The 17644-nt window shown below is 35.3% G+C and overlaps 2 protein-coding genes across 3 annotated transcripts in view; both read left to right on the forward strand.

Moving 5' to 3' along the window:
- Pdfr (Pigment-dispersing factor receptor) overlaps nucleotides 1–17644 on the forward strand; it is a 204470-nt gene that overhangs the window by 98958 nt on the left and 87868 nt on the right. The gene's annotated exons all lie outside the window — the stretch shown is intronic.
- LOC111503081 (uncharacterized) lies at nucleotides 4786–5572 on the forward strand. Its single transcript, XM_023157298.2, has 2 exons — nucleotides 4786–5092; nucleotides 5326–5572. Exons 1-2 carry the CDS (start codon nucleotides 4881–4883, stop codon nucleotides 5516–5518), a joined length of 405 nt encoding a protein of 134 aa, XP_023013066.1. The 5' UTR covers nucleotides 4786–4880; the 3' UTR covers nucleotides 5519–5572.

Genomic DNA, 17644 nt, shown 5'->3' on the forward strand with positions numbered 1-17644 from the left:
AACTTCTCACATATAGTCAGTGGGCATACTTGAAGACTGGCTATAAATCAAACCATCCAAAAGAAAAATTTGTTTAGGTCAGTCTCAACTCCCTACACTGTAGGTTAATGGACTGACACCCATCAGAAAACAACTACTCCCCTGGCTAATACCACGAAGGGCGTTGGACTATATCCGACGGATATGCGGTTGGTTACCTCGTTCACAGGCAGATGAGGTGATGACAAATTTTCAGCCTAGTTCGGGGAAAGGTACTCTGAAGGGATTCGACTTTCAATTATCGGAAATCATCGACTTTATGTTGATGATATACACTACCTTGCACTGACGAGTGGCCAAACAGCCCGAAACCGGTCTGCAAGTGTGTTCCAATGATTGAAAATCTATTGCGGCAGTTGTATCACCAACAGCTTATGCAGCATTGACACCTGTCGTATATAATCCAACGCCCTTCGTGATATTAGCCAGGGGAGTAGTCGTTTTCTGATGGGTGTCAGTCCATTAACCTATAATGTAGGGAGTTGAGACTGGCCTGAATGAATGGTTCCTTCAGACGATTTGAACTATTCAATAATGAGATTGTTCAACCTGAGAGAAGCTTGAGTTATTACTTAAATTTTATGTATAATCAAATGATGATATAAGGAAAGGTTATCTTTTGATAAAATCTTTCATTAATAACACACGTCAACACTGTTTTTGTCACATGAACTTTGTGATGTTTTTTGTTTATGTTGGCATACCCTCATTATAAATATATAATAATTTTCTTTCAATCACATCCAGTTTTTTGTGACAGCTATATATTCATCTCTGAACTTATATACGTATTTTTGTTTGAATAACGTCATTTAGGCGGCTGTATAACTATTGCATCAACAAACAACATTTTGTTTTCCTTAGGTACATCACAAATATGCTATGAGAGTGTTGTAATATCCCCGACAGTGTTTGTAATGTGTGTGGAGAATAAAGTTTTATATCTCAGCTTCGAAATTTTACAGGGCTGTTTAGACTATCTTGGATTTTCTATGCAGCATGAAGATAAATCCGGGGTCCCACATAAATGTTGTATGACATGTGTGACATTGTGCTAAACAAGAACCAAGACATTTGCCATTTGGTATTTCAATTATTTGGACAAAACCAAAGGATCATGTATGTGATTGTTATTTATTTTTGACAAAAAAAGACATTATAACGAAGTCCAAATATACTATTCTGTATCCAAACTTGTCTTCGGCCAACAGACCTATTCTAGATAGTGCCGAACTGCCTATGCCGAAGCCTCCAAATCGACCAGAAAGTTGGGATTTCAGTCCGGAACTTGTTCTAAGTTTGCATAACTTTCATGAAGATAGTGACCCAAGTTTTGGATCGCAAACTTCAAAAGAACCGTACTTATTGATACAAAGTGATTTAAACGATCTATTTTGTGATTTGAATCTGTCTAAAAACAGATTGAGCTTTTGTAGTCTAGATTAAACGACTGGAAATTACTTTCTCCTGATACAGAAGTTTCTCATTTTCGACATAGTGACGATGAAATAAAACCTTACTTACCTAAAGCAGATGATGAAATAAATAACATTTCTGTTGTGATAAATTTATTGAATATTATATCCAAGTCACTGACGATTGTTCATTGAGTCCTCAAAAACTAGTTTTAAAGCAGTGTTGCTGCATAACGGAAACGAAATCTCTTCAGTGCCGGTTGCTCATGGTTCTGATGTGAAAGAGGCTTAAGAAAATATGAGGTTTTTTCTTGAAAAAATAAATTACAGTGAACATGCTTCGAAAATTCAACTTTTGCTTGGACTACGGCTTGATTACACAAAATTTTGCTGTTTTATTTGCGAGTGGGACAGCAAAGACTGAAAAAGTCACTATACAAAGAAAGTGTGGCCCAAGCGTGAGTCACTTACTACATACAGGCCGTAAAGATGTTAAAAATGAGCTTTTAGTGAATCCTGATGACATACTTTTACCATCGTTGCACATAAAGCTAGGTCTGATAAAAAAATTTGTAAAAGCTATGCGCAAAGATGGTTGTGGATTTTTATATCTGAAAGAGAAATATCCCAAACGCAGTGACGCAAAAATCAAAGAGAGAATGTTTGTAGGCCCACAATTGCCAATAAAGAATGAGAGCTTTGAAAAAAAACTAAATAATAAGAAAAACATCACCTGGAAATGATCAGTGAATGTTGTCCAAAATTTCCTAGGGTATCATGAAGCGTAAAATTATAAAGACATGGACTTATAATGTCATATAATGCTTCGGGGTGTAATATGTCGTTGAAAATACATATGTTAGGCTCTCATCTGGATTTTTTTCCGCAAATTTGGGTGCTGTGAGTGACGAACAAGAAGGGTGGTTTCATCAGAATATTTGCCTCATGGAGAAGCGTTATCAAGGGGAATGGAGTCCAGGAATGCTAGCAGATTATTGTTGAAAACTTAGAAGGGACCTACCAGAAGCCAAATATTCACGAAAATCATAAGTATTTATTGTACATCAAGTGATTATTTTTTCTGAGTGTAGTTTATTTTTGCATTTCTCATGAAAATATATGTTTTGATGTCGAAGGAAAACCTGATGTGTCATTTTTTTCATTGATACATTATTGGTTGGTGGCCTTGGTAGATTCAAAATTTGATCACAGTTTTCATGTGGCAAAAAACAGTTGAAATATTGTTGAACAGTGTAATTTTGTATATGTACATATATTAAAGCTACCATTAGTCATTTGTTACTTTTGTAGGATTGAATAATGATACTAATAGTGTTCACACACAAAATTGGTTTCATCATTTTTGAGCCACGTTTCACAAAATGAAATAATATTACGTGCTCACTGGTTGTGTTTTCATCATACTTCTTTCTGATATAAATGGGTGGGGTCGTTTCTGAGACTATCGTACATGCCAGCATTTAGAAAGTCTAAAGTCTTCTCCACGTATTCTTCTTTGTTCATGGCTATGACCGTTTTGCTTTTATCAGCTCGCGTAAAAACAATGTTATCTTCTGCCAATTTCTCTTTTATGGATTTCACTAGTTTCAAGTTCGGATTGAACATACCTTTATGCATCTTTTCAGATTTTAAAATTTCTGCAGCAATGTGTTTATTGGCCTAGCATGTTCCCATCAACGCGATATCTGTATCAATTCCCAAGACTTCTAAATTCGTCTAATTTATGTTGGGTTTAATATTGTAATTGAGACCTTTTTCTAATAGATGAGTTTCCTGTTCCGTGAAACTAGTGTTCGTGAGATTGACAAATCTGGGTTTAAAACTTCTTATGTATGATACCATTGACTTTATCACGAATATCCGAGTCTAGGACTTGAAATTCAATGTAGTGGAGTTTATATAAAATTTTTGTATGAACCACTTCAAGATAGATGTTGGCAAGATGTTTCTATCATTTTTTCTATCTATCTATAACAACTTGGGCATGCACATTAAAAATAACGAAGATAAAAGTTCAGTTTCAGAAAAATCAGGAGTGTATAAATTATCGTGGGGGTCATGTCCGATGTTCTATATAGGTCAAACCGGAAGAACGTTCAAAACCCGCATAAAGGAACACAAATATAGTTTTCAGAACGGAAAATTAAATTCCACATATGCCAGTCATCTAATCTCAGAAGGACATGAGTTCAACCATGAATATGATCCCCTCCATTTCCAGAAGAAAGGTTTGAAACTTAACCTGTTGGAGAGTATGGAAATTAACAAATTCAAAAACTCAACATCTCATGAACGATCAAACTGAATTGAATAATTCATTTTGAATCTGTTCATTCGCATTCGCATTCGAAAAATGTATTGATACCTGACTTTTTCAGGTATATTTTTCAGGTAGATTTATTACTTAGGTAGACGCATAGGTACTAGCTTATAGTATATGAGGTTGTAATTTAGAAGTAACTCTCAGTTATGCTTGAAGAAGCTATTGTATAGCGAAACACGTGTCGCGGTTTTTGTAAAACTCTTATAGTGAAAATCATAGAATAAACTCTATTTATTAGTTTTATAAATATGGATTTTCATCAAGTATCGGCCAGTTCTATGCAACAACTTTTTTCATATCATCGCACCTTTTTCTATCCCATTTCAATCACTTTTTGCCGAGTTTCCTGAAATTAGAATAAAATTTCATAAATTGTCAGGTGTACACATCGACATAAACTTATAGGTTATGTCAGTGGGTGCATACAAATCATTTTTTATAAATTGTATTAAGTTTCACTATTCGAAAATACGTTCCTTTTAGAATTCGGAGGTCAGGTTAGATGTTGAGGATACATAGTTTTTTGAAATTTAAAAGTATGGTTAGGTTAGGTCGGGTTAGGTTAGGTTGAGTTAGCGTGTGACAAATTATGGAATTTCGATATAATTTCAAGAAATTTGGCAATGAGTGGATGAAGAGGGTTAGATAAAAGTGCGATGATATGGAAAAAGATGTGTTGAATAAAAAATATGTGAATTGCAATCGTTTATTGCTCAAAAAAAAGGTAAAATATGACATCATACACACTTCGACAGGCTATACCTCGAAAACTAATTGAGTTCGACAAAAAGTAAAAAGTATTCTGAATTCTTACCATCACGTAGTATCATCACAGAAAAAATCGCGAGAATCCGTGAGTATCCCATAAAGTAAAATTGTCCCTACTATCTCATATCATTATGTACATATGAAATTCCCAGTTTCTCATCTCCAATCTTTGACCGAGCTGAAATATTCGAAGAGGACCCATGACGCTTCCAGGGTAACAGATCCTTGTTTAAATTTGTTTCAAATGACAATTCTGAAATTAAACTGAAGTGACATTTAAATTTCGTGATTTCATCAAAATTATATCGTGAAAAATGTCCAATGCTGCACCCGTGACGACACGCCGGGTGGCGATGATCGTCCTTTCCACCATCAAAAAACTCGGAAACTCCAGAGGGGTCACCCTCAAGAAGATACACGATTACATCAAGGAAGAGTATCCCAATTCTCCATATAACATGATGAGGCTGAACAACACCCTTCAGAAGGCATTGGCATTTGGTGCTGTTTCCAAGAGAAATAACAGGTAAGACCTTCCACCTAATTTGGAAAATTCACTTGATGAGATATCAAATTTATTTTGACAGCTGTCATAAGCTGAGGGTAGGATATACAGAGCTGATTGATTGATTTTCGAACATTTTCTGAACGATTTCTAGTATTTTTTATAACGTGATGCAAAATTATTAGTATTGGAAATAGTTATTATTATATTGACAAATGCCGCAACAATGATTGAAATCGACTATTTTTTTCTAGATATGTTCTTGGGAACATAATGAGAGGCATGAGAGGGTTGAATTCTTCGAAAGGGCGAAAATACTCCGTCATACAAGCGAGAAGAAGGAGACGAAGAGGTAGAAAAGGTGGAAAGAAAGGTAGAAAAGGAAGAAGCAGAAAGAGGAGCAAAAGACCATCTAGAAGAAAGTCACTCAGAAGGAGGAGGCGTTGAAATCATCTCATTTTGTAATTGTGTCGTTGTAAGCAGTAAAGTGGGTCATTATTATTTGAGTTTTATTTTAGTTCACTTGAATATTTTGAAGAACATTATAAATAACAAAAGAAACAAAAAGCTAAAACCTTGGATAACAGTCGATTAAAACGAGGGATAGCCTAAAAAAAACATTTCTGCTTAAAAATACTCAAGAAAATGAAAGAAAATATAAGGACTATAGAAATAAACTCAATAACTTAATAAAACGAACAAAAAATGATTATTATAAAAATAAACTACAAGAGGTTAATGGTAACTGTAAACAAACTTGGAAAATAATCAAAGATATCACAAACATGGATGCAAATAGAAATAATGTAGAAAGCACAACAATCAATAAAGGAAATGGTGAAACCGTAAGTTGTAATGAAGAAAAAGCTAATCTGTTCAATAACTTTTTTCATAGTGTAGGTGCAAATATGGCAAAAAAAATTGAAAAATGTGACCTACCCAAAAACTTTTTAAATGATACCAAGGTAGCATCCTCCTTATTTTTCGAACCAGTGACAGAAAATGAAATAATATGTCTAATTTCTAAGTTAAAAAACTATAGTGCACCAGGTCCTGACGAAATAACTAGCAAACTGATAAAACATATACATCAATACCTATTGAAACCACTAGTTCATTTGATTAACTTGTGTTACAAAAAGGGTAATGTACCGTCTCAGTGGAAAGTTAGTAGAATAACTCCAGTCTTTAAATCTGGAAGTCAAAGTGAAATATGCAATTACCGACCAATTTCTGTCATCAATAATTTTGCGAAACTATTCGAGCAATCTGTCAAAAATCGAATAATGGATTTCTTTAGTAAACATCAGGTAATAACACAACAACAATTCGGGTTCATAAACAAATCGAATACAGAAAATGCCGTGCTCGACTTCGTAGAACAAACAGTAGGGGCCTTGGACAAGTCTTCGAAATGTCTTGCGGTATTTATGGACTTGGCAAAGGCGTTCGATACTGTGTCACATGAAATCCTACTCCAAAAATTGTGTAATTATGGTATTAGAGGTCATGCTCTGCAACTAATGCAGAATTATTTAAAAGAACGGACTCAAACTGTTAAAATTGGTAGCAAGCTCAGTACAACATTACAAATCAATGTTGGAATACCCCAGGGTACAGTACTTGGCCCGATTCTTTTTCTTGTTTACATAAACGCAATTACACAAATTAATGAATTTCACGGTCATATAGTGTGTTATGCTGATGATACGGCCTTGATCTTTACTGGTGATAGTTGGGATACAGTCTATGAAACTGCTGAAATCAATGTGAGAAAAATTCTTCTTTGGCTGAATAATAATCTATTGAGTCTAAATGTGAATAAAACAAAATTTATGGCTTTTTCACTAAATTCAGATGATCAGCCGCATATTAATGAACTGAAATTACACAAAATGACCTGCACAAAAAATTACAATTGTAAATGCCCGATAATAGAAAAAACTGTATCCATTAAATATTTGGGTCTTGTTATTGATCAACATATGAGATGGGACAAACAAATTTCATATGTAATACAAAGGATGAGGCTACTCATGCGTAAATTTTATAATCTCAGAGATATTCTATCTAAAAAAAACTTATTATTAATATATCAGTCTTTGGCAGAATCCATTATAAGATATTGCATGACATCATGGGGGGGTACTTTCGACAACCACATTAACAGCTTACAAATAACACAGAACTCAATTTTGAAAATAATTTTGAAAAAAAATAGACGATTTTCAACGGATCATTTATATCAAGAGACTAAATTACTAAACGTAAGATCATTATACAGTTACCTGTGTCTAATATGGATGTTCCCGAAATTTAGTAATTACTCAACACGTATAACGGTAAGAACTAGAGCAATCGAGAATTTAAATATCAAAATACCTCTATACAAGAAAAGCCATACACAAAGATTCGTGTTTTATTATGGTCCGAAATTATACAACATACTCCCAGTAGAATTGAAAATTATCAAAGGAATTAATAAATTCAAACAAAAGCTCAAACAATTCATAATCGAAAACCCTCAAAAATTTGACATATACTAAAAGGAATAAAAAAGAATTTTACACATTGAATAGCAACTCCTATACCATTTGTATATTGTTGTATATTGTATTTGTATATTGTATTTTTTTTTTTTTTTTTTTTTTTGTTTTTGTTTCCTCAGAGTTTGGAAAAAAAAAGGTTTATTTTTTTCTCTTTCTCACTAATCGTATCACCATGAATTATTATAATATTATCATATTTTTTTATTATTTTATAAAATGTACTTACTGAGCTCTTATCTTGGTGAGTAACAGATCACAATACAGGCATTTCAATGTCTAGGTGAAAGTTACTCATTCAAGATAATTGAAATTTATTAATTATGTATGTCATACAACAAATTGTATATTAACATGGAAATAAAAAATTACATTCTCAAAAAAAAAAAAAATTACATTTCGGTTACTATAGTGTCATTCCTTCAAGATACATATATTGACTCAAAAATTCAGTTTTGTGGTTGGATTACAATATTTTAAAGAAAACCATAATCAAATTATATTCCTTTTTTTCCAAGGCACTGCAACATTTTTTGGGTTTTAACTTCCTCGATCTAACAAATTAACAGAGCTGAATCAATAGTTTGCTGAGCAAACTGAAGTTTCAATCCGAAAAACTTGTAATCATGAATTTTGGTACAATAATCAATGAAAATTGAGTTGACAATGAAATAATTTTACCACCTGAGACAGCTAAGTGTGATAATTTCATTTATTCCACTGACTTTTCAATTCGTAGACAAAATTTATGAATACGACAGGTTACTGAATAATTCCCCGGTTTCATATCACACAGTTACTTCTCGACCCATCTCAGGTCTCATAATTGGTATTAGATTGAACCACAAATGTATTGCAGTACTCAAGTGTCCTTGAAACAAAACCCTTAGTGAGCCTGAGGCGATGAAATCTTTCCTTATAAAGGCGCCATCAATGGGATCCACAGAAAACATAATCTTATATCAAAGATGAGAAAGGTTCCCCAAGGCGGTCATTTGCAAACTTCAACGTAAATCACCGAAAAAGAATCCTCTGCTATTTTTTCCTTCACCTTTCACTGAAAGGCAACTATTTGGAAGTAAAGTCCGAAAATGAGGTATCCGTGATCCAACATTGGTCTCGTCAGTGGTGCAAGGCTAGACCATGAATGCATTGCTAGACTTGACTGTCCTTCAAGGATAAGCCTGAGTGGGTGAAAGCAAGACGAAGAAAATAATCGTGTCGGAAATCAAAAATTAACTAGTCTTCGCTCGGCGGAAAACTTGGAAGCTTGGAAAATCAAGCTTCAACATCGACCGCCAAACGTGATTCGTAATTCATCCTTTCATCGTCATTTCAATTGTCATATTATTAGTTGAAACCAGAGTCCAAAAACAACGTATACGTGGTCCAACACCAAACGGCACCATATATCTCATCAACGTTGCTAGCCTGAATCACGAATACATTACCGGAGAACTTTCTCAAAGGACAAGCTTCAAGTAAGTGGAAGTGATTACATGTTGCCTTCGATGGTGTCTCTACAGAACTATTGCCAAATGAGTTTGCATGAAAAAAATATAACGACGAATTTATTAGAGTGTGTCGACCAATGGACAAGAGCTCTTGACGGAGGCTGTTGCTTCGCAAAAGATTACTGTGCAAGCCAAATTACGTTGAAGTACGATGCGAACTACAGTGCGTTGAAACTTCCTTTTGAATAAAAGTTGCAGGGTGAGCATCTATGGAGAACTTTCAGAAGGTGGAGTGCCCCAAAGATTCGTGATGGGGCTACTACTATTTGAAACTTCTATCATGGATCTCGGATCTCTGAACGAATGCATCTTTCTTTGCTGACGATACTGAATTTTTCGCCAATGCAATGCATTAACGGACGACATTGAATCTGTCAAAAATTGCTCCTCTCAATCAGTGATGCTGAATATACAGTACTTGATATGGGATCCAACAATACCAAATACCAACTTCTGTATCTAAACGATTCTAGCAATCATAACGGATGTTAACACAATTTCTTGCATGACAATGATTTCCATTGCATTCGAAAACATATCTCCTGAATATATCCCCTTGATATGTAAGAATTACGTATAACCGAAATCATGGTATGGTTCAATCATTTTGTGAGCGACTCAGGTTAGACTTAATGAGTATGATTGTTGAACGAATACATGAGGACCTGCTGAAGCGTTAGACCTTATGAAAAGCTTATGCTGTAACAACGATGTAATGTTATTTTGTATGTATCTCTATTTTTTCCATTCTTTCATTTTATACAGGGTGTAACTAAATAAGTGTAAAACATTCAAGAAGGTGATTCCCCATCGAAAAAAAGATACGATCTTTCATATGAATAAACTTTATTGAAGCATCCCTTGTTAAGATACATCCTTTTAAAGGGGGTACATATAATTTGTATAACAATTTTTTTCACAAGCACTGAAGAAGATACAATATTGAAATCGACCTTACGTATCGTACTACCAAAAAGACACTTAACCCGAAATTTATTTGGTTTACCCCATGGTTGTGAGGGGTGTAAAACGCAACCCCTAAAATTTATTTCCAATGTAAATTTTTGTCTTATTATTTGTTTACCATTTAAAAATTCATTTCCAATAGCCTGTTTTATTCTAAATAAAAAATGTCTCTTGGATTTTTGCCCAAAATAAACCAGTTCGCAGCAAAAAATTATTTTACGAACAACTACAGAGATACATCGTCATAAATGCGAAAATACGAAACTAATCTATCTAGTAGGTCGGTATTAGCGATAGTGACAATTAAATTGGTATGACGCTGTCAGTTTGTGAATTTTTGAAATTGACTTATTACTTATTGTGTGTTGTTGTTCTGTTCTCAATTTGTTACTTTAAATGGCTATTATTATTATTAAAATGGCATACACAAATGAGGAAATGGCTGATATGCATTGAGTTTACGGTCTGTCGCAGGGGAATGGGTTAGAAGCTTCTAGAATATATGCTGAAATGTATCCTCAATGGCAGCATCCTTCACATAGAATATTTGCTCGACTTCATCAACAATTACGACAATATGGTTCATTCGACAAAAGAGCACAGGATTGTGGTCGCCATCGAGAAGTACGAACACCACAGCTCGAGGAAGCAGTACTTAATTTGATTGAAGAACAACCTACTACCAGTACTAGAAAGATTGATTTCCAGCTAAATGTTGATCATATGACGGTATTTCGAATTTTAAAGGAACAACTCTTATACCCTTACCATTTGCAACGAGTACAGGCACTGTTACCTCGAGACTTTCTGAACCGTCTTGAATTTTGCAATAGGATGCTGATTAGAATAAATTGTGACTTTCTGAAGATGATAGAATTCACAGACGAATGTAGTTCTTCTCGGGACAAGATTATTAATTTTCATAATTACCACATATGGGCTGATGAAAACCCTCACGCTATTGTCGAAACTAACCATCAAGAACAGTTTTCTCTTAACGTGTGGCTTTAATTGGGCCTCATTTTTTATCTCCTCGATTAAATGGAGAGGCATACGTTCAATTTTCAAGAGAAGTGAATCCAGTACTGCTGGAGGAAGTTCCTTTTGGCGTCAGAAGGGATATGTTTTTTATGCATGCTGGGGCCCCCGCCCATTTTGGTCAAGTAGCACGTCTGCATTTAACTGAAACATATGCAAATCAGTGGATAGGTCGAGGAGGATCACAGATCTGGCCCGCTCGATCCCCGGACCTCAATCCTCTCGATTTCTCTATCTGGGGCCATTTACAGCATTTGGTTTATCGTACTCCTGTTCGCGATGTAGAGGACAGGGTGCAGGGTAATCAGAGAGACTCCAGGAATATTTGAGCGAATACGTGGCTCAATACGCCGACGTCTAGACGCATGCGTAATGTCTGAAATTAGTTTTGTTTATTACCCTTTAATCGTTTAATGCAGGTACTAACTACAAAATAACAATAAATCCAGTTCGCATTTATGACGATGTATCTCTGTAGTTGTTCGTAAAATAGTTTTTTGCTGCGAACTGGTTTATTTTGGACAAAAAACCCAAGAGACATTTTTTGTTTAGAATGAAACAGGCTATCGGAAATAAAATTTCAAATGGTAAACAAATAATGGAACAAAAAGTTACTTTGGAAATACATTATAAAAGTTACATACTCCAACCATGGAGTAAACCAAATAAATTACTGTCTTTTTGGTAGTACAAAACGTCTGGTTAATTTCAATATTGTAACTTTTTCAGTGCTTGTGAAAAAAATTGTTATACAAATTTAATGTACCCCCTTTAAGGGGCTGTATCTTAACAAGGGATGCTCCAATGAAGTTTCTTTATATGAAAGATCCTATCTTTTTTTCGATGGGGAATCACTTCCTCAAATGTTTTACACTTATTCAGTTACACCCTGTATTTTTTGAAATGAACTTTTCCACATTTCAGCAGACTTTTACAAATCTTGGGATTCTTAAGTGAGGTTGGTTCATTTCACAACGAATTTTAGTCAGTTTCTACCATAATTTTTAGCGAGTTGTTTTCAGGTGTGGAAAGATGCAAATAACTATATTGTGATCATCAGCTCACAGAATTTGAAAACTGCAAAAACAATAGTTACATGGGGAAATCAACGTGAGAAAAACAACAATAATTCAATGCGTCATTATTCAGATGTTATATTTGATTTTCAACGAAACTACTGGAAAAAAATCTAGGAATATTGCTGATCTCAGCAAAAATGGATTCTGTGTTGTTGCATATCCCGTTTATTCAGATTTAGTGAGAAATTTTATATTTATTCCTGTGTATTTTCTCTGTTTCAGTCAGTTTTTGTTTTCAGTTGAGGTATCATATGGTCTTCTTGGTTTGTTTATTTATCGACGAAGAATGATAATCGTACTGCGTATTGAACACGTGTGATAATGTTTGATGTCGTTTCAACTTTCTATCGAAATTATTCTTATGCAATTTAATTGTATTCAAATGATAGCAGAAAGGTATTCTTTATCGCGTGATGAAATATTGAGGGATGCGGGGATGCTTCAAGCAGGAATGCGTCAGGTGGTTGTTGTGAAATGAGTTAGGTACCACCCAAAGTGTGATATCCCAATTGAACGCACTGTATCCCGAAACGGAAAACATGGCCGAAGGGCATAATGGTCAGCATCGCAAAACTAACCCAGTGCAAGACCGGTTTTACAATTATCTGCGAGAGCAAACGTCACCATAACGGCACAAGATCTCCAAATGCAACTCCAACAGGCACATAACGTAAATGTTTCTTCACGAACGGTGATGATACATCGATTGCGTGAGGACGATTTAAGGTCCCAACAGCCGCTGCTTAGAATTCAACGTCTAAAGGCCGGGACACACTTCTTCATACACCTCTCCGATCCGACTCTGGTTTGATTTTGCCCCAAAAGCGGATCGGTGCAGGATCGCCAGTTGCTAATCACACTTGCCATACATGCTTCCGACTTCTTTCCGATTTACCACTCCGGCTTGATACACTTGCCACTCTCGTCGATTCAAACAATATCCAGGAAGGTCCTCAAAGCAAAATGTTTAGGAATTTTAACAACTGCGATTTAGCCATCAAGGCACTCTGTTTGGAAGAAGAAGATAAGGAAAATCGGAGAGCTCTCATAGAGAACAGCGATACAGCTCTTTAGTCTGGTCATACAGAGCTGGATATTTTCTGACTTGTTCAATGAGCTGCTCCGGTTGTAATGACATTTTTTTAATTTAATTTGAAGAGAACAAGAAACTCAAATATCATACAAACTCCAAGCGATACCCATCCCGCAGCTGGAGAACAAATAGACTGCACCATCAGATCATGATCGAATGCAGGATCGGAGTCGGGTTGGAGCGGGGTTGGCCACGTATTGGAACCATGTGAACTACTCTATTCGGACTAAAGTACTATTTTCCTCTCAGACACTCGTCCGACTGTATGATGGGAGTCGGATCTGAAGGGTGTATGATAGGTGTGTTCTGGCCTTAAACAGGAACAATCTAGCCAACCGTTTACTGTGAGCTGAAATAATATTGCGTGGACTGATGAGGAATGGGTTCTGTGCTTTTCTTAGGATAATCTCGATTTGGAGTCTATCCGGATTTAAGGGTCTGGAGAAGACCAGGCAATGAAGCGGCACTGGCAAATGTTCAGGAAGTGCATTCTCACATAGGAGGAATGATTATGGTATGAGGCGGTATAAGTTTTGGAGAAAGAACGGACATCGTTCTATGAAAAATATTTTCAAGTTGGTATTTGGTCACAATTTTCTGCTGATGCATGATCGATCACACGTTGCGAAATCGGTTAACCAGTTCCTGCAAAGTAATGGGTCTACACAAATCACCAAATCCCAACCTAATAGAGAAATAGAGCATGCATGGCATATCTGTCTGTTTTGAATCTGTTAAATCTGTTTTGTCGGTAATCAGCTGTCGCACCTCTATGAACGACAACCCTTATGAGTTGTAACTTGTGCGAGCTAAGGACTAACGCGGTCTCACCTTTTAACGTGTGATTCCTAACACGGGTTGGACAATGGCAAGTGAAAATCAATTGTTCAGCCTGGGGCTTGAACCAGCGACTAACACGGAGGTCGATTTGAGTGAGTGAAAGCACCCACGTCGAACCGACCGGCTGCCATCCGTCCCGACCGGCTACCGTCCAGAGAAGGGAAATGAGAAGCCGTGGCAACTTTCAGAATCGCCTAGATCTGTTTGAGGCCCTCCAACCGGCTGGCAGGCAATACCCCAAAGAAACCATGACAATTTGATTTCAAGTTTGCCCAGAAGATGTCGAGCCGTTTTGAATAGCCCCGGAGGACATTTTCTTTACTAGCTTCAAGTTCTGTTGAAAGTACTTAAGTTTATCCAATATTCTGATTGTTTTTTTCACATGTCCTATCGAATTATTATATTTTTGTAATTATTTGTAATGAACTAGTGAAATTGACTTATTGAAATGTTAAAATATTCGACATTTTTTTCACAAAAAAAAAACTGAAATATTTTGAATTCCAACGAAAAGTAGGTAGTCAAAATCCCCAGATTATTTCCATATGTGTATTATACAAGGCTAACTCTAGACAAATTTTTAGCAATACCTTGACAAGGAAGACTTTTTTGTTCAAGTTATCTCATCTATAACATGAAAATAAATCAATTGAACCGTACTTCCGCAAGAATCTTATTGAAGATCTATTTATTGAGACATCAGTCCCAGAGTATATGTTCTCTTCAATCAATTCAGACAATATTCAACTCAAATCAGTCAGATTCAACGTTATAATAATAACTTGAATCAGGACTTGCACCACCAGTCCAACTGATGAAGCTACCGTGTAGTGAAACGCATTTCAAATAAAATTTATTGTGAAAATCATTCAATCATTATCATGGGTAGAAAGAAAACCACTACAGATAGTATGAAATGATAACTATTCGGAGATATATTTTCGTGAAAGTCGATATGTCTGAAAGAAACAAAGTGCTCATATTTGCAAATTCCAACTTTGAAATGAATACTTTTGGAATGACAACGATTCTGGTTTCATAATTTGAAACTCGGTTTGTAATTTTACCGAATTATTACCGTTAGTTGTGAATGTTTCAATAGAAAATAATTCCAATGCTAGATTTTACGAACGATTGGAATTCAACTTCAACTATATATGGATGGGATAGACCTGATGGAATCTAATCTGTTAACTATACAATTCTGTGGGAAACGTATTCCAAAAACACTTTATTGTGAGATTTTCACTAAATTTAGTGAAAATCTCACAATAAAGTGTTTTTGGAATAAAGTGTGAGATTTTCACTAAATTTAGTGAAAATCTCACAATAAAGTGTTTTTGGAATACGTTAGTTATGGATTTTCATCAAGTATCGGCCGATTCCATCATAATTCTGTGGGAATTACATGTTGAACATGATATGCGTATTGGATCGAATGCAGTAGATAATCAGAGCGCTTGGAAGGATTTGCAAGCTGTGAAATCCGATACTTCCCGGTAATATGTGACTTTTAAACTCTACGACAGCGAGAAAATTGGTATTATTATGATAGGAGGGTCGAGATATGAATCATACATCAATAGAAATGCGAAGTGAGAAGGAGCAAGTATTGCGAACTTCTAAAAATGAAATATGAAGTTTTCTGCAGATAAAATAACCTCAAGATGGAACAAGTTTGACAAGAAAAAGCCTGCTTGTCTTCATTTTTTCTGAACTGTCATGGAATTTATCCCCAATAGTGATCACTTTGATGACAATTACAAAGATTCAAAGAAGAATCTTTCCTATGAAGATTTTTCAATATTCTTTCGTCATAATAAAGTTTTGATCGAATTCTCCAAGATCGATGAAAGAAATTAGCTGAAAAGAATGAACTTTATGTATAACAATGCTATAACGTCGAAAATAGAGTAATTGAAATATTGAAGTATTGTAACGTTACGCGTTAAGTAACGACGCGATTTAACCTTGTTAGTCCTTAGCTCGCACAAGTTTCGACTTCTGAGGGTTATCGTTCGTAGGGGTGCGACAGCTGGTTAACGGAAAAACAGAAACAGAAACAGATGAGAAATTATCACTCCACAAAATGATAATGATGGTATTTCAAAATCGGTGAGGGTGAAGTTGCTCTCTGCAAATAAGCGATCATTTTATTCATTTATTTATTTATTTCATAAACTATTCTACAGGATGAACCCAATTACATAATAAGGAGTAACAATGACAATGTGAATCTATATAAAAAAATAAAAACAGAACTGTCAGTTAGCTAAAAAAATTTTTTTGATTTGTATAATCTAGGACACGACTAACAGAATTAGAGGTATCGCACATTGTATAAATTGGAGATTTTTTCATTATATTTGTACGCGGAGTGTTGAGATAAAATGTGACAGTATTCTTAGATGACCATCTAGGAATCCAAAAATTCAACATATGTAACAGTTGAGAGCAGGTGATGATATTGTTTACGGCCCTGAATAAAGAAAAAAATGAATAATATTTACGCCTCACCTCGAGACTACAAAAATTGTGAGTTACAAGCAATTCACAATAGGGTATTCCTGTAGTAGGATACGTGCCTTCAAGTTTAAAAGCGTTTAGGAAGCGCCTCTGTAGGGCTTCTAGTTGATTTATATGAACCTGATAGTGAGGACTCTACACGACAGATGCATATTCCAGCCTAGATCGAACAAAAGTGAAATAAAGTAATTTCAGTGCTGAAGCTTCTTCGAAGTCTTTTGTATTTCTAACTAAGAATCCATACATGCGATAAGCTGTTGTTAGAGTAGTGTCAATATGTTTATTGAAAGAGAGGGATGAATCAAAAGTAACACCTAGATCAGTGAGTGTGTCAGGACGCTCCAGAACTTGATTGTTTATTACGTAGTTGTGTAAATTTCGGTTGGTTTTTAGTGAGTGAGACATTACATTACATTTCGATATGTTGAGAGATAGATTATTTTTTCGACACCATGTAGCAACGCGATTTAAATTTAGGGCGAGACGTTCGCAATCATTAGAACATGTTATATTGTGATAGAGTTTCAAGTCATCTGAGTATAAAAGGAAATTGACATCAATCTCAGCTACGATATCATTAATGAACATATTGAATAGTAGGGGTCCTAGATTTGATCATGACGAACTTACCATGAAAATTTGAAAAGTGAATAGAAACTTGTTGGAAATTCTGATGGATTACAGGATATGAAATTGAACTCAACTTGCGAATAGAAGAATTCTGTCTAACTTCAGAATTTGCGAATTTCCAATATGAGAATCATTTCATTTCGTTAACAATTCTCACTTTCCTCAATGGAAGTGATCTATTGGTTACCGAACGCAACGTGATCTAATTCAATGGTGTATGAGATTTGCAAATTGAAAAGCTCTTCCGTCTATAACACAAGAGGTGAAAGTTACCAACAAAAACGGGTTACCTTTTTGCTACAACGAAAAGCAAATTATAATATTGGAAGTGTGATTGATAT

The sequence above is a fragment of the Leptinotarsa decemlineata genome, unplaced genomic scaffold, assembly GCF_025532065.1.
Source record: "Leptinotarsa decemlineata unplaced genomic scaffold, Ldec_3_MD MMD2_tig00026354_RagTag_RagTag, whole genome shotgun sequence".
Lineage (NCBI taxonomy): Eukaryota > Metazoa > Arthropoda > Insecta > Coleoptera > Chrysomelidae > Leptinotarsa > Leptinotarsa decemlineata.